The 23,772-nt window shown below is 35.6% G+C and overlaps 4 protein-coding genes and 6 non-coding genes across 12 annotated transcripts; 8 read left to right on the forward strand and 2 right to left on the reverse strand.

The window, feature by feature from the left end:
- Positions 1 to 1,095: 1,095 nt before the first annotated feature.
- Positions 1,096 to 10,863, reverse strand: LOC111476562 (uncharacterized methyltransferase At1g78140, chloroplastic-like). 2 transcript variants are annotated; one of them, XM_023120275.1, is made up of 9 exons: positions 10,646 to 10,863; positions 9,931 to 10,034; positions 9,695 to 9,832; positions 9,139 to 9,223; positions 8,617 to 8,810; positions 8,374 to 8,485; positions 7,963 to 8,070; positions 7,398 to 7,579; positions 1,096 to 1,115 (listed from the first exon to the last, which is right to left on the reverse strand). In XM_023120275.1, the coding sequence occupies exons 1-8, from the start codon at positions 10,820 to 10,822 to the stop codon at positions 7,439 to 7,441; spliced, it is 1,059 nt and encodes a 352-aa protein (XP_022976043.1). In that variant the 5' UTR covers positions 10,823 to 10,863; the 3' UTR covers positions 1,096 to 1,115; positions 7,398 to 7,438. The 2 variants fall into 2 exon arrangements, with proteins under 2 accessions (XP_022976043.1, XP_022976042.1); XM_023120274.1 differs by lacking the exon at positions 1,096 to 1,115 and having other exon boundaries at positions 7,284 to 7,579.
- On the forward strand, positions 1,231 to 4,859 carry LOC111476561. 2 transcript variants are annotated; one of them, XM_023120272.1, is made up of 3 exons: positions 1,231 to 1,647; positions 2,791 to 3,545; positions 4,002 to 4,859. In XM_023120272.1, exons 1-3 carry the CDS (start codon positions 1,360 to 1,362, stop codon positions 4,528 to 4,530), a joined length of 1,572 nt encoding a protein of 523 aa, XP_022976040.1. In that variant the 5' UTR covers positions 1,231 to 1,359; the 3' UTR covers positions 4,531 to 4,859. The 2 variants fall into 2 exon arrangements, with proteins under 2 accessions (XP_022976040.1, XP_022976041.1); XM_023120273.1 differs by having other exon boundaries at positions 2,791 to 3,596; positions 4,002 to 4,086.
- On the forward strand, positions 5,985 to 6,058 carry TRNAN-GUU. Its single transcript has one exon. It is a non-coding gene; the product is annotated as a tRNA-Asn (tRNA).
- On the forward strand, positions 6,507 to 6,580 carry TRNAN-GUU. Its single transcript has one exon. It is a non-coding gene; the product is annotated as a tRNA-Asn (tRNA).
- TRNAN-GUU lies at positions 6,663 to 6,736 on the forward strand. Its single transcript has one exon. It is a non-coding gene; the product is annotated as a tRNA-Asn (tRNA).
- On the forward strand, positions 6,819 to 6,892 carry TRNAN-GUU. The gene has a single exon. It is a non-coding gene; the product is annotated as a tRNA-Asn (tRNA).
- On the forward strand, positions 6,975 to 7,048 carry TRNAN-GUU. The gene has a single exon. It is a non-coding gene; the product is annotated as a tRNA-Asn (tRNA).
- TRNAN-GUU lies at positions 7,131 to 7,204 on the forward strand. The gene has a single exon. It is a non-coding gene; the product is annotated as a tRNA-Asn (tRNA).
- Positions 10,864 to 13,443: 2,580 nt separating the features above from the next.
- On the forward strand, positions 13,444 to 14,541 carry LOC111476564. The gene is made up of 2 exons (XM_023120276.1): positions 13,444 to 13,803; positions 13,898 to 14,541. Exons 1-2 carry the CDS (start codon positions 13,690 to 13,692, stop codon positions 14,372 to 14,374), a joined length of 591 nt encoding a protein of 196 aa, XP_022976044.1. The 5' UTR covers positions 13,444 to 13,689; the 3' UTR covers positions 14,375 to 14,541.
- Positions 14,542 to 16,047: 1,506 nt separating this feature from the next.
- LOC111476403 (synaptonemal complex protein 1-like) lies at positions 16,048 to 23,533 on the reverse strand. The gene is made up of 20 exons (XM_023120040.1): positions 23,354 to 23,533; positions 23,222 to 23,271; positions 22,784 to 22,991; positions 22,562 to 22,687; positions 22,320 to 22,418; positions 21,008 to 21,684; positions 20,677 to 20,925; positions 20,444 to 20,572; positions 20,287 to 20,355; positions 20,103 to 20,213; positions 19,453 to 19,560; positions 19,258 to 19,368; positions 19,102 to 19,188; positions 18,370 to 18,456; positions 18,170 to 18,277; positions 17,907 to 17,993; positions 17,741 to 17,797; positions 17,340 to 17,443; positions 16,249 to 16,315; positions 16,048 to 16,067 (listed from the first exon to the last, which is right to left on the reverse strand). The coding sequence occupies exons 1-18, from the start codon at positions 23,508 to 23,510 to the stop codon at positions 17,342 to 17,344; spliced, it is 2,622 nt and encodes an 873-aa protein (XP_022975808.1). The 5' UTR covers positions 23,511 to 23,533; the 3' UTR covers positions 16,048 to 16,067; positions 16,249 to 16,315; positions 17,340 to 17,341.
- Between the last annotated feature and the right edge of the window lie 239 nt (positions 23,534 to 23,772).

Consider the following 23,772-nt stretch of genomic DNA (forward strand, 5'->3'; position numbering starts at 1 on the left):
ATTTGATGGTGAAAAGAAGTTGTGTTTTGAATAAAGTATTGAGGAGACATTTTCGTGGTCTCCTTTGTGGGTTTCAACCCTAGACTCGAGTGGTTTTGATTATCCCTTCGTGTTCCCCACTACTTCTTAACCTAGCTACTATCATTGTGACATCCCGCGTCGTAAAAAGATTTTACTATCCAAATTTATTGAGATATAATCTCAAAAGTGAAGCACATCATTTTCATAACTTTGAAGAATCACGATGGCTTAGTTTTTAGAATTTTTTCAAGCTTCGGTCTAACTTAATGTGTGATCTTAGGTTGGTTGGAGAGGGGAATGAAACATTTGTTATAAGGATATGAAAATCTCTCCATAGTAAAAGTGTTTTAAAATGGTGAGACTAATGACGATATGTAACGAGTTAAAGTGGACAATATATGCTAGGATGAGAGCTTGAGCAGTTGCAAATGATGTCAAATGTAGACACTGGGCGGCGTTCCAGGGTGGAGAAGGGAACAAATATATTTCTTACAAGGGTGTGATATTTGCTAGCGGTGGGTTTGGGTTATTACAAATGGTATTAGAGCCAAGCACCGAACAGTGTTCTAGGGTGAAGAGGGGAACAAAACATTTCTTATAAAGATGTGATATTTATTAGCAGTGGGCTTCAGCTATTACAAATGGTATCAGAGTAAGACACAAGAGAATGTTATAGCGAGAACGCTTGGCTTCAAGGGAGTGGATTGTGAGATCGAACCTCGGTTAGAGAGGGGAACAAAATATTTCTCCTAAGATTGTGGAAACCTCTTCCTAGTAGACCATGAGATTAATGATATATGTAACAAGTTAAAGCGGACAATAACACCCAAAATAAAGCAGATGTAAGTACTGGTAGTGGGCCTTCAGCCCGGCCCAAAAGTGTCTTGCGGCGTTGTATAGAATACATGTGTTCGCACCCGATAAAAACCACACATTCCACCAGGTTGGCGTGGTGGAGAGGCAACGGATATTCTAATTTTGGTGTATTATGGAATTCGAGACAGCGAGAGACTAATTACCGGATAAAGATAAAATAATAATAAAAAATTAAAAATAATCTTAGGAATATTCTCTAATATATATATATATATATAAATATAAAGAATTTAAATGTTTAATGTTTATGGAGAATGAATTATTTAATGAATTTAAAAATAGGTATTTATTACTTATTGAACTAAAAAGTATTTATTTTAGGAGATGGGAGGAGGAAAAAGACTAATTAAAGACGAGGGACTGGAACATGCAATTGGAGGGAGGGAATCCAGTTGGCATATAAAAGCGGGTGTCAACTACGAATTCTGGCCTAAATTCGCGGGCGCCCAGGGAGGGACCGAGATGAAGTCCGAGACGGTGACATTGATTCTGGTAAACCTCGCCGGAGTAATGGAGAGGGCCGACGAATCTCTGTTACCTGGTGTCTACAAAGAGGTCGGTGCCGCCTTGCACACCGGTCCTACTGGTCTCGGTTCCTTGACTCTCTTCAGATCCATCGTTCAGGCCTCTTGCTATCCCTTGGCTGCTTATTTGGCCGTGCGCCATAACCGAGCTCATGTGATTGCTCTCGGCGCTTTCCTCTGGGCTGCCGCTACGTTTCTCGTTGCCTTTTCCTCTACATTCCTTCAGGTTCATCCAATTCTACTCTTTCTCCTGATTTTTTTTTTTTTTCATTTCATTGTCGTGTAGCCCTAGATAATGCTACATTCTCCCCCGTTTTGATCTCGCCAATTTTGTTTCCTTCTTTTCGCTTGTTTGTGTGTTCGCTTCCGGATATTCTGTTTTATTGCGTACGTATGAAAACGAATGGAAGTTTAGGGCTGTTGAACGAATCGATTGAAATACAACGTATTTCTCTTCCTTGTTCGTTCATGAATATTGATGTAGTGATCAAAAATGGAAAGTTGGAATTGTAACGATTAAACGGTCCTGGAACGCGTAAAAATAATAAGCCATGTAAATTACTGTTTTACCACGTCAATTTCGCTTTATCCACTTGCTAGAGAAAAGTTGTAAAATATTATGAAGTAGATCTCATATGAAGATTTTGAATGAGCGTACTTAATGGTTTTTTTTTTGTTTTTGGTCGAAACCATGAACTGATGTGTTGCCTTGACATTTTTAGTGAGGCGTAATCTTTGCTCAATTCTGGTTGGAAATGTACTTTTCTCTGTAAATTGCATCATTCTTATCAGCGCATGCAAAAATACATTTGCAATTACTTGAAAGCATATAGCAAGGAATGAAAAGAAGTGAGACCATGAAGAGTCAGAATCGATGTTTTTTCTTGTCACTGAATCACGTGAAATATTAAATCGTTGACTACTTTATCTCTCATTGTGCCACTAAAACTTTGCGACAACGGATCTTGGTAAAATAAGAGATTAGTAAGAAATTGGGGACTGAGAAAGTGATATCGACAATTTTGTTATCAAGTGGGCTTTTTTCGCTCTTTGCCGATTCTGTTCCCAGATGTCTATGGGCAATAAAGAAATTGATGCGAAAATCTCAGCACGTTGGCCTTTTATGTGAAAGATTAATATATGTTTGAAATGCGTAAACATTTTGGATGATTTGTTGGAAGAGGGAAAGGCTGCGCAGACTTATGGACAATAAATTTTCAATTTCCTTTGGTGTTTAGAAATTGTGTTAAAGTCAACAAAAAGTTAGCAAGTTAAGTTTTTAGCTGTCAATATATTAATGTGTTGCAGATTTACCTATGCTGGAATTAAATATTAGCTGATTATAAGTCATTCAGATTGTACCAAACAGGTCGCTGTTTCAAGAGCATTGAATGGGATTGGCCTTGCATTAGTTGCACCTGCCATCCAGTCCCTCGTCGCAGATTCAACAGATGACCATAACCGTGGTTTGGCTTTTGGATGGCTTCAAACGACTGGCAACTTAGGCTCCATTATTGGCGGGTTGTGTTCAATAATAATAGCTCCAATAACAATTATGGGAATCCCTGGTTGGAGAATTGCATTTCATCTTGTTGGACTAATCAGTGTTGTTGTTGGCATTCTAGTCCGTCTCTTTGCACATGATCCACATTTTTCAGACAACGGCATAAAAACTGGTAATCGTATTCCACCCCATAATTCCTTTTGGTCTGGAGTCAAGGACTTGGTACAGGAATCAAAATCAGTTATAAGGATTCCATCCTTTCAGATCATAGTAGCGCAGGGTGTCACAGGTTCATTTCCCTGGTCAGCCTTGTCATTTGCAACAATGTGGTTGGAACTCAAGGGCTTCTCCCACGAGAAGACTGCTTTTCTGATGGGCCTGTTTGTGATTGGAAACTCTCTTGGAGGCTTGTTTGGAGGTAAAATGGGAGATATCCTCTCCACACGTTTCCCAGATTCCGGGAGGATTATTCTGGCACAAATCAGCTCAGCGTCAGGCATTCCTCTAGCTGCAGTTCTTCTGCTCTTCTTGCCTGATGGCCCATTTACAGCAGTTCTCCATGGACTAGTCTTGCTCATTGTGGGGTTTTTCATTTCTTGGAATGCTCCAGCTACAAATAAGTAAGTGTCAAACTTACTGCCATCATCTATCTCAGTCTATGAGGAATCCAGGCGGGACAATTACTTGGAAATTGAAAAGACAATATCTAGTTTTCCTTCGAAAATTAGTTAATAAGCAATTCTTCCTTCGAACAATAGGTTTTCGCCAAAACTAAAAGATTCCTATTTGGTAGTTTTGGCTTATAAGGAAACTAGTCTTGCCTAGAATCTGGAAGGACCAATGTGTTTTGATTTATGAGAAAACAAATACATCCTAGAGGATAATTACCATCATTAGTGATGATAGGATAGATGTCATTTACTTATGAACGTTATCTAGAAAAATGCACATCAAGCATAGAATGTTAATACAGCCTTATAGAATTTGTTGACGTGTATGTTACTCATGATTCAAGCATGAAAGAAGCAGATATGCAATATTGACTTCAAATTATGATTTGAATTGTTTTTTTGCAGTCCTATTTTTGCAGAGATAGTTCCCGAAAAATCTCGGACAAGTGTCTATGCTTTAGATCGATCTTTGGAATCTATTTTGTCATCATTTGCTCCTCCTATTGTTGGGATTCTGGCTCAGCATGTCTATGGATATAAGCCCGTTAAGAGAGGATCTAGTGAGACTGAAGAGATTGCCACAGATAGGGGGAATGCAGCATCATTAGCCCGGGCATTGTACACAGCAATAGGAATTCCATTGGCTCTCTGTTGTTTTATATACTCGTTTCTGTATTGCACTTATCCAAGAGATAGAGAACGAGCACGTATGGAAGTTTTAATTGAATCAGAGATGCAACAAATAACTTCTGAATGGCCAACTTCAGGTTCTCCATTCTCTCAAGTTCATTTATCAGAGTCAGGTGAGCTACATGCTAGAGACAGAGAAGTCAATGATATGGACTATAAAGAAGAGGATGATCTAGATTTCGATGATGACGAAAAGACAGCCCTTTATAGCCAGTGGACATTTTCAAATTTTCTCAAACAATAGCCTTCCGAGGGAATGTACTCTGTTATGTATTTTCTGAGACCAGAAAAGCTACTCCATTTCACGTACTGGGCTTCAATCTTGATGGTCGGGAAGTATTATAATTTTTATTTATGGAATTCTCTGAAATTCAAAACCGAAGATGAGTGCTCTTGCAGTTTTTACATGCATATGTTCAACCAAATTTGTACAGTGGAGTCAAACTCGTCTCCTCATATTGTTGTAACACAGTCGCTATTCTTATTTGTTTTCGTCATTGGAAGGAATATAAAATGTGTTATATATTTACTAAGTTCTTGTTTATAGAACGTGATTGGGTAAGTTCATAATAAGCTCTTTGCCAAGCTTTTCTTGTAGGCGTGTCTGATTCCTACTAACAGAAGTAAAAGTTGTGCAGATGGCATCAGATCGGATACATTCGTTCTCTGTTCTGTATTCAAGTTCTATAATATATACTGGTTCTTTACAAAACCTGTTAAGCCACCTCTTAATCTACAAGAGAGAGGAGGGTGTGTAACTATGAAGGGTCCGGATTCGGCTAGGACGGTGTGGTGGGAGTGGGAGTGTTGAGGATTGTTGGGAGAGGAGTCCCACATTATCTTTATTGATATGAGGTGTTTTGGGTACCCAAAAGTAAAGTCTTCAAAGTTGTCAATATCATACCATTGTGGAGGACCGTGCTTCTTTCCAGGAGTTGAAGTATCTCTTCCTCTCTCTTCCTAAATTCACATTCTCATTTTGGTTTTTATCCCTGCCACACCACACAAGTGAGTTTTTTAGTTTCATGTTATATTACTCGTATGCAAAAATTTAATAATTTTGATGGTTTTGTATCAATTTGGTTTCTTATATGGTAAAGTAGCATGGTATACAACAAAATAGGGTAGCTTAGCTATATAAGGTCAGGGTGGGTAGACGAAAAATTTGGGTTAAAAATGTATTAGAACCCTTATATCCTTATAGGGTGTAGCGATTGAGAGGGAGGGTTGAGAATTTTGTTTGTAATGGGGATTCAAGGCGAGCTCTGTAAGGGGCTTTATCATCTCTATCTGAGGCTTTGAGAATGGTTTGATTGAGCCAATTATTGTGTCCGTATTGCTCGTACAGCTTGAGCTGCTTGAGTCAACATATTGGAAGTGACTGGAGTGGATGTACACCAACATATAGTAGTCCAAGTCTATAAACTTGACGTTTTTGTTTCTTTCATTTGTTTTGTTCATCAATTTGTTGGCTTTGCTATCTGCTGATTTTATTGTTCTCTGGAATTTTGTTGGGTGCTTTGTGTTGTTCTTGACTTGTTGCCTAAGAGGTCATTTTATGTACAGGACTTGTGAAGGGTGTCAAATATTAGATGATCGTCACAATTGCAAGAGAATACATTCAGCGTGTCAATGGAAGCCGTGAGCAAAACAGAATGTAAAACTTAATTAAAATAATAAATAATGCCTCTTCAACAAGCTGGAATAGCTCAGTTGGTTAGAGCGTGTGGCTGTTAACCACAAGGTCGGAGGTTCAAGCCCTCCTTCTAGCGTTATTTTATGGAACATTTTTTTTTCTTTTCCTTCTAGCCTTTGCATTATATTTTAAGCCCTCCTTCTAGCCTTTGCATTATATTTTAAGCCCTCCTTCTAGCTGCTAGAGCGTAGTTAAAAGGTTTAATCCTTTTTTTTTAATAGCATTTCTTACATATTTTTGGTTAAAATATTATTTTGGTATTTTTGTTTGAGCGGCTAGTAATTTAATAAATTTTATTATTAGTTTTTAAATTTAATAAATTTTATATTCTCTCAAGTGACTATATTTTCAAAATTTATAAAAGGAATGTTAATAGAGATTGAAATGTTTTTTAATAATAATAATAAAAAAAATGTTAGCAATAAATTGACAGTTTTAACTATGTTTAATATTTATATGATTAAAGAACATTTGAAAGTGGATAAACGAAAATTATAAGAACAACAAAATACATAAACAAGCATGCTGGAATAGCTCAGTTGGTTAGAGCGTGTGGCTGTTAACCACAAGGTCGGAGGTTCAAACCCTCCTTCTAGCGTTTTTATTAATACTTTTACCTATCCTTTTTTAATAAAATATTTCTTTTTTAAGATTATAAATATTTTTACCAAAAAACAAACGCTGGAATAGCTCAGTTGGTTAGAGCGTGTCGCTGTTAACCACAAGGTCGGAGGTTCAAACCCTCCTTCTAGCGTTTTTATTAATACTTTTACCTATCCTTTTTTAATAAAATATTTCTTTTTTAAGATTATAAATATTTTTACCAAAAAACAAACGCTGGAATAGCTCAGTTGGTTAGAGCGTGTCGCTGTTAACCACAAGGTCGGAGGTTCAAACCCTCCTTCTAGCGTTTTTATTAATACTTTTACCTATCCTTTTTTAATAAAATATTTCTTTTTTAAGATTATAAATATTTTTACCAAAAAACAAACGCTGGAATAGCTCAGTTGGTTAGAGCGTGTCGCTGTTAACCACAAGGTCGGAGGTTCAAACCCTCCTTCTAGCGTTTTTATTAATACTTTTACCTATCCTTTTTTAATAAAATATTTCTTTTTTAAGATTATAAATATTTTTACCAAAAAACAAACGCTGGAATAGCTCAGTTGGTTAGAGCGTGTGGCTGTTAACCACAAGGTCGGAGGTTCAAGCCCTCCTTCTAGCGAATTCCTTTTTATTTTTTTATTTTTTAAAAAAAATTCCTTTTTCTGCAATTGGTCATTTTCTTTAGGTCACAGAAGGTATAAAGCAAATATATGGATAAATTATATTACAACCAGATGTAGGACAACCAGCAGCCAACATACCTCAAAAAAAACATCAACTTTTGAGAAGTTCTGAACGCCAAAAAAGAAATTTTATAATAAAACCAGAGGACTGGAAACCACAAACCAAATGTTCAGCTGCGTTTTCTAGCAGAGAACATTACAAACCTCCTATTTCTTAAACATCTAAAGTCGACCATACCGCAGGCCGTGCAGAGTTCTTCTAATTCACGTTCAGATAGAACGATGTGGCCCCCTATTATCTTCTTTGCAATCTGTGCGGAGAGAGATGAACAATACAAAGTTTAAGGATTAACTACTAATGTAAGAGGCAAAAACCGTAACAAAAATCCAGAATTCTGGTAAGCGATATGGATGCAACGTTGCAGCATTAAGCAATGGTTAACTTACCTAAGTTAATGTGATTGTTTTTGCTTTAGTCATGAATTATAATTTACCATATAACTTCCCCACTATTTAGGTGGGGTGGTTTTAACAAATATTCTCACCCTTGATAACATGGATAATATCAAAGTATTTCAAAGCAAGGAGTGAAAAGCAAAGATATATAATGAACTGTAGTAATCAAACTACCGAAGCATCCAAGGAGAATCCCAGAAGTTGTAGAGTGGAAAATTAAAACAAATTGCGAATATACCTCTATTTGAGTCCCCAAAAATGGCATAAAAGAAAATGGTCCATCGATTATGTAAGTGCTCCCAACAAATACTCCTCCGGGTTTTAAAATTCTACTTATTTCAGCCACCTGCAAGACCATTCTGGACACAGTTAATCACAAAAGCATATCCGTTGATTAGTTTAGTGAGATGAATCTGTAGTACAATTATGGGTATATGTTGGTGCCAGTAATATACACATTTAACACTCATACAAGCGAAGTAAAGAGTACTAAAATATATTTTCTTTGAAGATGAGTAATCATATCACTATAGTAAAAAGGCAATAACCATCAATAAACTGCAGCTTGTGCAGTGTGTTTTTCATTAGTGAAACTATGAAAAGTCAAATCACAACCTATAACCCCCAGATACAGATGAAAAGTACTCACAGCAGCTGATGGTGAAGGCCAGCAGTGTAAAGCAGCACCAGCATGCACTGCATCAATAGAACTTGAAGCAAATGGAAGCCGAGCAATATCAGCTCTAATCAGAACCAAGCTCCTAAGAATGACAATTTTCATTTAGATTAAAAACTCAAACAACAATCTAAATATGCAACACAAAGATCCTCGAACTATAGCAATTCCACAACTACTAATGTAAAGCTAAAACTAAAAGAAAATATTGTTTACTCTTTGGGGAAGTTTTCCTCTTCTTTGATGAATGCATAACACTCCTTTAACATGTTCTCCGAGTAGTCCAATGCAACAACAGAAGAAAATAACCCACTCTTGGCAAAGATTCTTGAAAACATTCCGCTTCCACAACTTGCATCAATTATGTTTCCACCTAAGACTGGTGTGATGAAATTTTTTATAAACTCGAACTGCAATGAAATCAACATGTCCTTAGTATTGGGAACATGGTTACATCTTGAACTGACACCACTAGTCTAGTAAGCGTGAAAACAGAGACACGTTAAAATCACTAATCTTTGCGGACCTCAACATTGTTATAGGGGTTGGCACTAGGGCCTCCTCTTCATCAGTAATAAAACACTCTAAAACAAAATACTAGATATGCCTCTGACTTTGCATTGGTATTAATGGACTAATCCAGTTCCTAATGTTGAGCCTATACTTACATGCTGATATTACATAAAAAGTACCATGTAGGCAGTTTAATAACATGACAGATAAAAGAGCTGACATCACCTCCTTTTCTGGGCCTGGAAATCCAAGGATTGCTGAAAAACTTTGACGCCAGCCCCTCTCATACAGAAAAGACACCAATCTAGTCCTGATCCAGTGAAAAGCTGATAAATATGAGATGAGAAAAAAGGGGAAGGAGGCAACGAGGGAGAGGTATCACAAGTTCCAACCAAACACCCATAACTTCATTTGTATTAATACAACTAAGACTAGCTAGCTACCAATATAATCCTAATTCCAACATGGCAAAAAGCAAAAATATTTCTGAAAATATCCTAGACCTCCATAAACCTCTGATAGGTACACCAATATGTCCCAGTGTATATTGGATTCTGTCAATTTGTATTGTAGCGCAATGGTGTCCCCATGTATATGGCTTACCGAGCTTCTAGCTCTAAACAAAAATGCCTTTTAACATTTAGCATAAAGATCCATCACATGGAATTTGTAACAAAATTAATTTCTCTCAAGACCATAAGCCTTTTGCATTTGAAAATTTTAGTAGCATGCTAATTAAGTGCCCCTTCATAATACACAGCAGATGACAACATTGAAATACCGAAAAATCTCTGTGGTAGCAGGCATGGATTCTTCATTGTTAATTCCAGCGGATATCGTCAAGTCCAAATGAGATTCACTGCCAGTGAATGACTTTTTACATGTGCCGCATTCCAATTGATATCCCTTTGTGGACTCCCTGTATCAAAAGCATATAAATAAAGACACATCAATTACTAAGACGCAATAGAAGAAATAAGAAAAGCAAAAATAGGTACAATACAGTTTCAAACATACACTGAAAGTCCCGAACCAGCTGCCGCAGTCAATGGGCCATAACATACGGAACAAGCTAAAATATTCTCAATGTTGTTGACTTCCTTATCAATCAAAACAGGGTCCTACGCAAAAACCAGAAGATCATTAGAGCTAGGAAAAAAGAACATTGCAATTCGAAAAGGTAAAGTTGACAGGTTAGGTCAACTTTTATTTTCCCAATAAATGCTTGTCACTCTTACGTGACACACATGTGACTAATTTAATCTTATCAACGTATTCTTTAACATCTTTCTTTCACGAGGAATTAATGAACATGTAATCAAATAGACCTAGAACCAACTTCGAACTACATTTCCTCTATCACTACCTGAAAACAATGATCTCAAACCTTGAAGAGGTTCCTGATAATGTTTCGTTACGCCGGGCTATATCTTCGGAAAGAAGTTTAGAATTGACGTAGTTGAATCACTCAAACTCTCAGTATAACTCAATCCAATTCAAATCCGCCTAGATTTTTCGCAACAAAACATATATACACGACGCCTCAATACACCATCGGCCATTTCACTTAGCATATATTCTCAGCATATATCATCTCATATCTTTTGCAATTCTCTCAAACACCAAGCAGAGGAAATTACAAACAGCTTCGACCGGAGCCTAATCATCTAGATTCCATTCTACACAATTCAATTTACAGAGCAAGCAAGAGAAGATAACAGATAATACAAACCGATAGCTCGGTCCTAGTTTCCATGGAGGTAGCCGAAGTAGCTCGAACGGTTGAAACAGAAGCTCGATGAGAGATGGATAGGGCCGAATCGAACTTGAAGAAGCACGGCTGTGGGAAACAGGGTCGAGTGGGAAATGGAACGAAGACGAACATGTGCTTGCCAAGGAGTGCAGCCATCAAGTATGAATGAATGAAGTTCACGTGTAATGCTCACAAATTCAAGGAGGATAAAATTTACATTCAATAAATACCCTTAAATAAATAAATCATTTAAAATTTTATAATAATACCCTAATTCAGAACAAATTAAATGTAAACGAAAAAAACAGATTTTGTTATATTTGAATGATTTTTTTTTTTTTTTTCTTTCAACAAAAACAAAAATTGGGACTAGTTGGATGATGAAAGTCACCGCTAATTTAGAAAATGATCATGTGTTTATAATTAAAAAAATACTTTATTCATTAAAATTAGGCCTTTTAGAGAACCCCAAAGCAAAGTTCACGAGAGCTTATGCTCAAAGTGTCATGGTGGAGAGTCTGCCAAGACTAACGTTTTTTATTTTTTATTTTTTATTGATAATTATGGAAGGAAGGACAAAAAAATAAAATATTTAAAATATTGAAATTACCATTGTGCATGCTTGCCAAGTGGCAACATAAATCAATACTATAATATATTTATCTTTAAAAAAAATTATGACTACACAAATAAATACTTTTAAAAGAATAAAAGCATAATTTTTGTAGGTGTTCTTTTATTATACTTAAATAAAAACTATGTTCCCATATATATTGCCTTGTATGCATGTCGAGTTGGTTGGATTTTTATTTATTTTTAAATAATGTAATAAATATAGTTGTAATAGATATGTATTTGTTGGATGATGAAAGTCCCACATCTCGGAATGATCATGGGTTTATAAGTGAGGAATCCATTGGTATGAGGCTTTTTGGAGAAGCCCAAAGCAAAGCCATGAGAGCTTATGCTTGAAGTGGACAATATCATACCATTGTGGAGAGTCGTGTTCGTTTAACTATATTTAGGTTGAATATTTAAATTTTTTGGTTATAAATTAGAAATTAATGTTTTTATGTCTTATACGTCATTCATTATTAATTAATACGTTTATATTTCTTTATAAAAAATAAAAATATGTTAAAAAAGTTTGAAAATCTCTTTTATCATTATCAAATGAATAGAAACAAATTTCATTTATAACATTTATAGTTCATTTATAACTTATAAATCATTCTGAAAGATGAAATTCATAAGTGATTTTCACTTTATGGTCTTCTTTTCACTTCACTTGGTTTCATTTCTCCTCATTGCCACCACTATCACTTTGTAACATTCAAAAGTGTCCTAATCCCTTAACCATTAAAGAATAAGATAATCCTTTCTGGGTTGGGATTACTCAATTCATTTGAAATCAAACTCTAGCCCACTTGGTTTCACGTTATCAGCGAATAGGAATCTTATTGCCGTAAGAGCCAAACTTTCTGAAGGTTTTTTCAATTCGTCTGTTAGGGAGATGTTTCCACACCCTTATAAAGAATGCTTCGTTCTCTCCTCCAATCGATGTGGGATCTCACAATCCACTCCCCCTTCGAGGCCTAGCATCCTCGCTGGCACTCGCTCCGCTCTCCAATCGATACGGGACTCTCTAATCTACCTCCTTTGAAGTCAGTATTCTTGCTGGCACACCGCCTAGTGTCCACCCCCTTCGGGACTTAGCCTTCTTACTGACACATCGCCCTGACTTTGATACCATTTACAACGACCAAAGTCCACCGCTAATAGATATTGTCCTCTTTTGGACTTTCCCTCAAGGTTTTTTAAACACTTAAGTTAGGGAGAGGTTTTCATACTCTTATATGAATGATTCGTTCTGGACTCCTCTGCAACTTGCTCAACTTAAAAGCAGATCTTTCAAACCGGAGCTTGGTGGGTTGCGACAGATCATTGCTGCTGCAGCAAGCTAAGGAAACTGTGGGGCTTAAATGAAAGGGGAAGGACACACAAAGGCCGGTCGAGTAATACAAGAAGTCCAAGTTGAGAGAGAAGAGATGGTCAGGTGTAGTAGCAAACATTTAAGTGAATTCATGATGAGTAAATGAAGGCAGGTAGCCGAAACGAATCCCTTTTTCCATCTAACCATTTAATGACCTCACATTATCCCTTTCCAGTATAAAGAGTATATCTCGTTCCTTCTGCAAACTGAGTTAAGTTTCTGTCTGTCCACAAAATTCTTCAGTATATACTTATATCCGCGTTCAAATAAAACTCGATGATCCAAAAAATTCAATCAACTCAACCCAACTTCTACGGTTCAAGTTAGATTATGACCTTATTTAGGTTAATTGAATTCAAATAAATGAAAATTTTCTCCTAAAACTAGATTGAATTGAATGTAATTTTGGGAGGTGAGCGTTATAAGAGTTATAGGTGTTTTAATGGCATTTGTAGATATGCATATGGTGAGAGCTTTAAAAGTGTTGTAGGTTTATTGAGTAAGCCAGCTGAGGAAAGTTGGGAGTTATTGACTCTATTAAAGATGCCATAGCCATCAAAGACCTTCCTTCAACTACATCTCGACTTCCCACATTAATGGCTGCCATTCAACATACCCACCTTCCTCCTCCCCCCATGTCACCGACTTCATAAATACATTACGAGATTATGGAGCTAATCCATATTTTTCCATTTTTCCTTTGGCCTTGCACTACGTTCATCAGATAATAAGTAACTTTTAATCAAAATTTGAGAGAGCTTGTGAACTTTATATCTCTGTTTGGACGTTGGCCGGAGTTTTTCACCAATTTTTGGGAACTTTGACATAAATGCATACGTTAAACACCATCAAGATCAACCTTAAAGCCTGCCTCCAACTAGATTCTTCCTTGCACTTAAAGTTAACCCCATCCTCCATATTATATGTAACCATTTTCACCCCTTTTTTAACACACATACACACACACACACACACAGGGATCGGATAGATATCTCCTTTCATTTCAGCCCTTTTCTCTCTGCAAATCCAAATGAAGAGAAAATGGGAAGACCCACAAGGAGAAACCTTCAATTCTCCCACTGATATTGAGCTCCAGCTCGAGACTCCATTACCTTTGGAGTGGCAACGATGTCTGGATATTCAGGTACTAAACTTTGTTCTCTGTTCTTCATTTTCTATATCGATAACTATATATTTATACAACTTTCTATTCCGATGGTCATCTTTTTGTTTCACAGTCAGGACAGATATATTTCTATAATACCAAGACCCAAAAGAGAACCTCAATGGATCCAAGAAGAAAATGGGAGGGTTCCAACAGTCTTGGAGGTGAGCCCTTGAGCTTGGACCTTGAGCTCAATCTGAATTGCCAATCTATCAGAAACGGTGGTCAGACAAAGAAGAAGAGCGATGGGATTATGGGTGGTGGGTTGGGGAAGGGTTTGAAACAAGGAAATGGGTGTCCTCCATGGTTAAGATTTGAAAGAGGGCAGCAGCAAGAGATGGAGGCCAGAGTTTGCATGCAGTGTCACTTATTGGTTATGCTTTTGAAGTCCTCACCCACATGCCCCAATTGCAAATTCACACACCCAATAACGGACCTACAAAGCCCTCCAACTACAACCTTCTTTATACCAAATTCTCTACCTACTAAGAGTAATCAAACCCACTCCTTAAAGAGTTTCTTCCCAAACGCTATTCAAAATCAAGTCTAATTGTGTTTTATTTATTGAGATTTATTGTTTATGTAGTGAGTTATCAGGGATGGTTAGAGGCAACCCTTTGTTTTTGGGAATATATGTAAATTATATGAGAAAGAATCATTTACATATCCATGCATGTTGTTGCAGCTTAGATAATACAATTAAGTTAATTATCTTTAGCTTTTATGGTTATGGTTATGGTTAATTTAATATTTCAATATCTTATTTATTCATAATGCGACACTTCAAAATTTCAAGGCAAGATTATCATCATCAAATGTAAAAGATATTTTTTCTTATCGTCTAACTTTAGAAACATATGCATTAATTAAAATGTATGTAAGAAGAATGATATATTTATGGTGTTCTATTGATTTTCAAGAGTTAAGTAAAATATAGTTGTACATTTATTCATATATCATAATGACAGCTACTTTGGAAACCCAATTAGTCATTTGTCTGACCCATAACATTTATAGTAGGTTCTACGAACTATGCAATTTGAAAGACTATCTCTATTAATTTTGATAATATATCTAAAAGGACAATATTTTAGACTAAGAGGGAACTACATTTTTCCACGTGATAACTAGTGGTTGAACTATTGAATTGAGAGCAGTAAAAAAAAAAAAAAAAAATTATCCACACCCAAATATTTTTTCTTTTAGAGTAGCTTGAGTTATACATATAGTGTTTCAAGATTTATATGATGTTATAGAGTAATTTTTAGTACTCTTTTTAAATGTTATTGATATGGTCAGATAAATATATATATATAATCCTGTTTGAGTTCCAAATATAAGTATTATAACCGGTAGTAAGTAGGGTTTCGTACTAGTATTATATTGGAGATTCTCTCTCAAGGAAATTGTTTTGTTTTCAGTCTTATTTTGATTCAGTTCGTTGTTCTCATAATTCCTTTATTTTACTTTTTACTTACATTTGTGTATGATTGTAGAAACATTTCTTAAAAATATATATAAATAAAATAAAAAAATAATAGGTTAGATAATTTTTTAAATGTAGAAAACAAAATCCAAAATAATTTTTTAGAATTAAAATAATACGTTTGATTCTTAATTTTTTACTTTCAAATTGGTAACAATTTAATTTTTATTGTATAAAATTTCATCAAATTCAGGTGAAAAATTGTTATAAATATATAACAATTTGGTGGTTACAGTTTATAAATATATTTAGACTCTATCTCTTGATTGTTATTATAATGAAAATTGTTTATGATTATCACTCAAACTTTAGAAAAAAAATTCAATACTTCAGAACATTTAACATGTCATTATTAAATGATATCTTATCTTATTTTATTTTATTTTATTTTATTTTATTTTATCAGTATCCACAATCTTAAATGTATGAAATTTTCCCACTCAACTCTTTGACTTTATCCGACAAAGTGGAGTAAAAAGAAACTGATTAGTGTTAATTATAACATCTATGAGTATGTTCGGTTGTGTCAATTATTTTTATGGATTATGTTCTCCATGTCTTAATCCATTTGTAACAAAATAGGTACTCCACAGTTGAGTGGAAAACATTCAAACGAGGTATATGAATCACAGTAAGACCAAAGGATCACTGACCTGTCAACATAGAACTGTTTCCTGAGATGAGAAACATTCAAGTCCACACCCAATCTCAACAAAGCATACGCAGCATTCTCAGTCCTGTAAACATCCACGGCGAACTACATGTTTCAAAATGAACAGAAAAAAACATATGGTCATCATAAGCAAACAGATAGCAATTCAATGAGATAAGCTGCATTGAGAAGATGAAACTTGGCTTTCAAAAATATTGACACGTAAAGTTTGCCCTACTGAGTATAATAGACCAAGTCAATTGTGAGAAAAACAATGAAGGCTCACCTTCTCAGTTCTCTGTCAATCCCCACGGCCATCCGAGCTATAAGTTCAATTTCAATGGATGCAGTACCTGACGGGAGACGCAGTAGCCAAGAGTCCCATGAGCCATGTCGTAGAAGAGGTACTGAAATGTTCATTTGAAACTTTGCTCGAATATGAAAATACAGGTTGTTGGTATATTTCAATCCAGATCTTGGCTGTCACTTACCTGCTCTGCGTAACTTGTTTAAGACCAACAATAATCTTAGACAACCAAAAGTGTTTCAACAGTACTTCCGAACACATTCAATCGTCCAACAATCATAAAGTTTGTGTTTTTTTCACCAACCCCATGTCCAAACTCCAATAGGAATTCTCTTTCCGGAGTAACTTCAATAAATTAGTGAAATTAGCTGAGTCTACTTCCTTGGTATACACTTTGCGAGATATGGACAAAGATAATGGATCCTTGTGAGCATAAGAGAAGCAAAGTCAAAGTTCTTCCTTATCCCAATTTTGGAACTCATATAGTGTTTGGTATATTGGGATCCATTTCAAGATTCACGTCTTTGAGTTTGACATTAGGGAGAAACAAAATTGTAGCCACTTATAGAGGAAAAGCCAAATTGTTCTCTCCTTGGCACGTGTTCAGACTAATTTTTGTGCTTGTGGTATATATCATTGTTACATTGTTATATAAGTCAACTTTGGACCTTTGGAGGTAGGGATCCCAAGATACGAAGGATTTTTTAGAAATGTGCAAATTAGCGAGCTGTTCGGCACTACTAGGAAAAGAAAATGACATAAGGTTCACAAGACTTCAAATCTATTTGGACTAATCGGTACTTCCGCTTGTCTTCGGAGAAGGAATGTTAAGTCTGAAAATATAGTTTTGTGGACGGAATTCGTTCTAGAAATTTTTATTCCTTTTTAGGGTTTGAGAACAGCTTTAACACGTTGGATTAATTTTTTAGGTTAAAAGTTTGCTTTGGATAACAAAAACAGCCAGATAAAACATTAAATGCTGAAGATTCTACCAATCAGAAGAAAGAAAAATTAAATTTTCTTTGAAGAAAGCTGAAAACTAAAAAGTAAAAGCATTTTATTGAATTTACCTTTAATCAAATGCATAAGGATCATCTGCATAGGGATTCAAGGACCCTTCCATAAACAAATCACCAATTTTTGAAGGACGTGATTCACCTCCACCCTTAATTGTCTACATAGAGAGTTGGGATAAAAAAAAATGTTAATACAATATTTAGAAGTCACAGCGTAAATAAGAAATTTTCTATCGAAAAATGTGATTCTCTGATATTTCATATTTCATAAAACCAAATTATTTGCATAAAAAAATACACACATAAACACGTAATTTTTATAGTTTTTATGTAGTTGATACTAAAGAATTATTTGAAGTTAGCATCAATCAGCAACCAGCTAAGCCAACTGCAGTACACAAATCAGGAAAGGGAAAGATACCCAATAGAACATGGATCTAAGCCTTCTCTTGTACCTTGACAGGAACTCTGGGGGTGTTTCTTCTTGGAGTTTTGTTATGTTTTCTCGGGTCCTGATATACATGAAGAACAGATTTAACCATTGCATAAGAATTCTGAGATGATCAAGTTTCTCTACATGTGCACGGTCCTATTGGTTCATCTTAGTGATCAGGTTCATACCTCAAACAGAACCGTACTTTTGGTTTTTCTTCTTTTAGTGGTCGTCCTTCCATTTGTAGTTTCAACTTCATATTCATGGCGAGTAACCTGGCCAGCCATTAATTAAGTTTCACTTTGCAGCGGAAGGCAAGTGTAAAATATGCGGAAATTTTTGGAACTTCATATAATTCCCTTGAACTTCTATCAAGATATTAACGGATCTATGCATTAATCTCGACAAGTCAGATAATGTGAAGTGCACATCATTTTAAAATACAACGTACCTTCTTATGATGCTTAGGAATATTTGCAACACTTCCTGTGTTAATGTCCTCTACGGTCTTCAACAACTGTGATACCGGTGTTTGAGTGTCTTGCAAGTAAGGTGATTCCTGTGAGAGGATATAAAGATGCAAAAGAATTTAAAATGTGGCTGATCAACAGACTTCGTTTCTGTCATATATCTATCAGCTGTCAGTGGCACCTCTTCATTTGCTGTTCTAATCAGAGCACGCTTGCTTTTTCGGGAACCACCAGAATCTCTCATCTTGATTGATGACATGGAGTAGTCCTGCACCATAAGTTATTAAATTATGAAGGATAAACTAAATTTGATATACGAAAATGAACAAGTACGAACTTTTAACACAAAGTATGGGAGTAATCAGGGGATTTTGTGTTTGAATTTACACCTTGGATATCAGGAAATAAAATAATACACGGATAAAATTAAAAAATTAAAAAGAAAATAAAACAAAACAAAATCAAGAGTATTCGATGTGAATAATGGTGGATGATTAATTGACTCATTAGAGGGTATTTTTAACTCCAAGATTTAATGATTACAGTTCTAAAATTACATGAATTAAACTATTTTAAAAGAACATAAGGACCAAAATGTAACAAACACTGAAATGTGTGCAAGGACTAGAAATATATTTTAACATCCCTATTTTAATCCAATGAAGTTCTATACGAAGAACTAGGATGCTTCTTATAACAGTATTAAATTTTGAGAATGGAAAATAATGATCCAACAAGAATTAGTTTCGTGTATTGTAAATAATATAAGAAGTCTGAAATTGATCAACGGCACATAGATGATAGAATACAAATACTAAAAGTTCAAATTACGAGAAAACTTCAGGGAGAGAAATGGCATGGAGTTGATTGGTAGTATCCAGTGCGCACTCTTGCACATGGGACAGGAGATTACCTTCTTTGAATTCACTTCTTGGTCCTCTTGTAGCTTGTCACCCATCACTTTCCATTGCAATTGCAATAAAGTTCTCTGCCTGTCTTCCTGTGACATTTATGTGTAGATTAAGACATGAGCACGATACTTGATATTTATACCCGAGTTTGAGAGTACTTTGGTTTTTTGGAGATCCAATTCCTCTTGAAGTTTCCTACACTCATCTTCGTTTTGACATGTCAAGCCTTTCATCCGAGCCTCATGTTCATTTCTCAGTAACGTCAATATCTGGAATGTTATAAACTACTGAATTGTCAATTAATGATGCAAGTGCTGACAGAAACTAAAAAGTGGATTATATATATACATAACCTCTTTCAATTCGTTTTCAGCTTGAAGTTGAACATGTCTTAACTCTTCATTGTGGTCAGCTTTACGAATTTGTTCATTTCTGGAATGCTCTTGCTGAATTTGATTCAACTACGAAATCAAATTGTAGGATATAAAAAACTTTACTCATTGATGCTCAGTATTTACCCCTCAAATAAACAACTAACCATATGATGGCCAGTAAGATAAATTCTCCACCCCAACAAAGAAGCTTATGAGATTGTTCAATGAATTACAATTATTGATAGTGAGAGAAGGAATTCAATTACTACTACTAAACTACAAGTTTACTTCATGCATAAGCTGGCCAATCCACTAAGGCTGTCAGATAGTTTCTCATCAATTCTGATATAAGATAGTTTCTCATCATTTCTGATATAAGATATTTAACATTTAACATAGCTCAAATTGTCGTAGAAAATGGAAGTTCAACATGTTTTTAACTTGGATCAAAAAGGAATCTGATGCAAGCCGTCCATAATCCCAGATTATAAGTTTTTGGTAGTAATTAGAACATAAGAGAAAAAAAAAGGAACAAAATAAAGATGGTAAATCTTAACAGGTGGCTATTTCAACTATGAATATCATGGTCATAGGAAGACAAGTTAAGCTTCGTTCTTTTCAAGTGTTACCAGAGCAGCATGTTCTTCCTGAATGCGAATCAGGCATTGCCTAGATTCTTCTTTCACCTCTGCTAGTTTTTGTTCACAATTTTGTTCCATCTCTTGTACAGCCTGATCTGCCTGTATGCATAAATGAATAAGCAAGAAGTTTTATATTTTAATATGTTGCGAAATATGAGTTCTAAGAGTGAACCTTTTCTTTTTCCTTGTTAACAATCTCCAATTTCTCCAGTTCATACTTATTCCGAATGTCATTGATAGCCTAATAATAGTTTTATTGCTGTCAGCCTAAATAAAGGTATTCTTAGCCGCATGAAGATCATTTACGAGAGAATGGTAACAAATCTTACCTGATCGTTTCTAAGGGATATTTCTTTCAAATGCCTTGATAACTCCATCTGTTCACTCTCCAGCATTGTATCGTACTGTCTTTTAGCCTCAGAAAGCTTCGTTTCAGCAGTAACCAATAGAGCTTGATTCTGTAATAGATGACTACTAAGTCTTAAAGTTACGTTCACTCAAAAGCTAATCGAGAAAAATTTTCATGAAAATCAACAATTGCAACAATATAATTTATAAAAACCTCTTTATTTTCGTCCTCTAGCTTCTTCTCACGCTCCTTAGACAAAAGAATCAATTCTTCATTTTCCTTCAAAATAGTGCGAAGTTGATCGCTCTCTACTGCCTGCATATCTGCATGTTTTTTATGGTTTTCGCTCTCCTTCATCAAAGTATCCATTTCTTCTGTTTTGTCGTGTAACTCTTTCTCCAATTTTTCTACGTTACACCGATTCTCAATTTCTAGTGCGGTAATCTTCTGCAACAAATCTTGCTGCAAGAAAACATACAATAAAATTAGTTGAATAACATAGCTTGTTATCAAAGTATTTAAATCTTTTGAAAAATGTGTAGACCATTTTACTCTCTGAGGATCTTGAGCTTTCTGACAAAGTAACAATTTCCTCCCCTAACTTGGAAACTAATGATTCTGCCCCGGTCTTTTCTGAAACAAGAGTTTCTACTTCAGACTCCAACTTTTGAATTCTCTCTCCTGCTAAACGAGATTCTTCTGAATGCTGTGCCATGAGCGATTCCTGAACTTTCTGAAGTTCATCTACCTTTTCCTGTGATTCAACATTTATCAATTTGAGTGCACTTTTTTCTGATGTTATACAAATCAAGTTGTCATAGAGCTTGTTGTATTGGTTTTGGGCCAGTTCTGAAGCAACATTCCTCTCCAATTTGGCTAGCTTAAAGCAAGAGTCATTTAGAAGGTTTAGCTGATTAAATTTCTCTAAAAAAGTTGAGTTATGACGATCCAGTTCAACCAGCTGTTCAACCAATAAATTGACGAGGTTTTCAAGGTTTTTGATCTCCATGAGTGACGCATCTAATTTCTTATGAACCTCATCATTATGCATTTCCAAATCACTCTTTTCCTTCTGCAAGTCATCTCGTAAGGCTATCAAACTAGTAATTTTATCTTCTTTCGAGTTTGAGACAAATTGTGCTTCTTCCAGTTTAGAGTTCAAGCCCTCTATGATCAACCTGTTCTGCATAAGTGTGTCCTCAAATGTCTTGGTTATAGAGTCTGCAAGAAAGTATCGTACTAGTCCACATTTATGCGAACAGAGTCACAAAACACTACAAGATTATAATTTTACTTTCTCAAGTTTTCGAACATCATGACCTATTTGAACAAGCTTTAATAGTTTTATATCAAGATCATGAATAACATTGAGTCAGATCCTATGATGGGGGAAACAGGAAACTGGAAACCTGATATAAAGAAAGTGGAAGCACAAGTAGAAAAATGTATATTTCATTGGTACCAATAAAGGACTGTTCAATGTCAATAATTTTTTGTCATGGTCCTATTACCGCCTTTAAGGAATCAAGGTTAGGTTTGGAAATAATAACCAGGTAACAGTTTCCCGCAGGCTTAACTTTCCTTTGTTTATAAAACATAACAGAATAAACATTCATCAATTAATGCATATACATTACAACTAAGAATTGGTAAAGTTGAAGCATTGCATGTTAATACATGTTGATATTGATAAGAAATAGAAAATTGGGAGTTGGTCATTGTTGGATAATACTTCTTTCTCCTCGACTTCAAAATGAAATCGTCCATATTACAATAAGAAGATTGTCATCCCAAATTACCAGTCATGCACTGTTTAAGAAGTTTCTGCAAATTTTAACCCTAGTGGTTATAGTTACCTTTTTCCTCGATCAGATTTGCAGTTCCCTGCTGTTCTTTTTTGTACAATTTACAAATTTCCTCTTTCTCAATTTTGAGCTCCGCCAGCTCCTTCTCACCTATGTTCAGAGTTCAAAAGCATTACATAACAAGCTGCATTCCAAAGTTAACCAAGATAAAACAGAGAAGTTTATAGTACAATGTGAGATTAACCAACGAAATGTTGCAAAAAGAAGTGGAGGTTAAATGTTTAAGAACTTACGATTTCTTAGTGTTTCTTCTACAGACTCTACTTTTATTGATAACTCCTGCATTTGTTGGTTTAACCCATCAACAGCTGTAGAACTTGCAGATAATTTGGCTTCTAAAACCTCCTTGTCTTTCTCAGCTGTATGATTTCATTAATGCAATGTTTAAAATTGAAGTAACACATAACTTGAGATTAATTATTACAACAAATTTTGAGCCACAGATTGGTAACTACCATCCTGAACCTGACTGGCTAGATGCTGCAATGTTTCGGTGAGCTGATCACTCAGTGTCTTGGCCGAAGAGAATTTCAATTCCAATCCCTTCCACAATTTCTCGTCTTCTTTCTGCTTCACCTGGAGTTTGGCATTTTCATTCAAGGCATTCTGCACTTTATCCTCTAAATTACGTGTGTGCTCCACTGATTTCCTCAATTTCGCATTCTGTAAACTTTTCCAACTCAGAAATCAAGTACTCCGCAGAATGATCATAGGAAAAAAAAAACGTAACAGATCAGAATGACCTAACGAACAGATCTACAGAAAATATCACACAGACTGTTCGTGTATTGAGATTAAAAGTAATATGGCTGCTATTCGACCATTCCAATGACCATATAAAGCTTGTACGAAGACGCGCGCGTGCGCAACTCATAGAGAATGAAGCTTCATACCGCCATTTCCAGATCAGTCTTTACAGCAGCTTGCTCTTTCATCAATTTCTCTGCATAATATGGATAACACGATCAAAATAAAACTTCATTCCTCACAAAAGAATGATTAACACTGAACTTTCCGATTAGAACCTGCTGCTATCTTCAAATTTACAAAACTTCCCGATGAGGCAGAGTCCGGAACGGAACGTGAAGAGAATGAGAACGTTTTTGTAGTTCCTGGTGCCAGACCAGGGAGTGAATTCAACTGGTTCAACCTCTTCATGCTTGGAACTCCGAGCTTCTCCATTGTTGAATCGGAAGTCAACGACGGAGAGAAATCCTAGTAATTTGCATTTCCACCTCGCGCTCAAGCTCGCGGGTTTTCGCGTATCATACTGTGTGACAGGCGAATTGGGCGCCAAGGGAACCGAAGTTCAACTAAATGATAATATTTGGCATCCTCATGCCATGTCAGCCATGTCCATGTTGGCATAAACCATGAGCGCGCGCGTTTTTTTTTTTATTATTTATTTATTCGAAATCAACGTGACGTGATAAAAAAATTAAAA

The sequence above is a fragment of the Cucurbita maxima genome, unplaced genomic scaffold (assembly GCF_002738345.1).
Source record: "Cucurbita maxima cultivar Rimu unplaced genomic scaffold, Cmax_1.0 Cma_Scf00003, whole genome shotgun sequence".
In the NCBI taxonomy this organism is placed as follows: Eukaryota; Viridiplantae; Streptophyta; class Magnoliopsida; order Cucurbitales; family Cucurbitaceae; genus Cucurbita; species Cucurbita maxima.

What these genes read in the sequence shown, in the direction of transcription:
- LOC111476403 (XM_023120040.1), bottom strand. Translation starts at nt 23,510, where the DNA reads ATGGAGAAGCTCGGAGTTCCAAGCATGAAGAGGTTGAACCAGTTGAAT. An exon ending in TAGAGGACGAAAATAAAGAG is followed by an intron (nt 20,573 to 20,676) that starts GTTTTTATAAAT and finishes CATCTATTACAG; the next exon opens with AATCAAGCTCTATTGGTTAC. An exon ending in TTAACAAGGAAAAAGAAAAG is followed by an intron (nt 20,214 to 20,286) that starts GTTCACTCTTAG and finishes TTATGCATACAG; the next exon opens with GCAGATCAGGCTGTACAAGA.
- LOC111476562 (XM_023120275.1), bottom strand. Translation starts at nt 10,822, where the DNA reads ATGGCTGCACTCCTTGGCAAGCACATGTTCGTCTTCGTTCCATTTCCC. An exon ending in GCTGGTTCGGGACTTTCAGT is followed by an intron (nt 9,833 to 9,930) that starts GTATGTTTGAAA and finishes CTTTTGATACAG; the next exon opens with GGAGTCCACAAAGGGATATC. An exon ending in TTCCAGGCCCAGAAAAGGAG is followed by an intron (nt 8,811 to 9,138) that starts GTGATGTCAGCT and finishes ATTTCATTGCAG; the next exon opens with TTCGAGTTTATAAAAAATTT.
- LOC111476564 (XM_023120276.1), top strand. Translation starts at nt 13,690, where the DNA reads ATGAAGAGAAAATGGGAAGACCCACAAGGAGAAACCTTCAATTCTCCC. An exon ending in AACGATGTCTGGATATTCAG is followed by an intron (nt 13,804 to 13,897) that starts GTACTAAACTTT and finishes TTTGTTTCACAG; the next exon opens with TCAGGACAGATATATTTCTA.
- LOC111476561 (XM_023120272.1), top strand. Translation starts at nt 1,360, where the DNA reads ATGAAGTCCGAGACGGTGACATTGATTCTGGTAAACCTCGCCGGAGTA. An exon ending in TTTCCTCTACATTCCTTCAG is followed by an intron (nt 1,648 to 2,790) that starts GTTCATCCAATT and finishes TGTACCAAACAG; the next exon opens with GTCGCTGTTTCAAGAGCATT. An exon ending in AATGCTCCAGCTACAAATAA is followed by an intron (nt 3,546 to 4,001) that starts GTAAGTGTCAAA and finishes GTTTTTTTGCAG; the next exon opens with TCCTATTTTTGCAGAGATAG.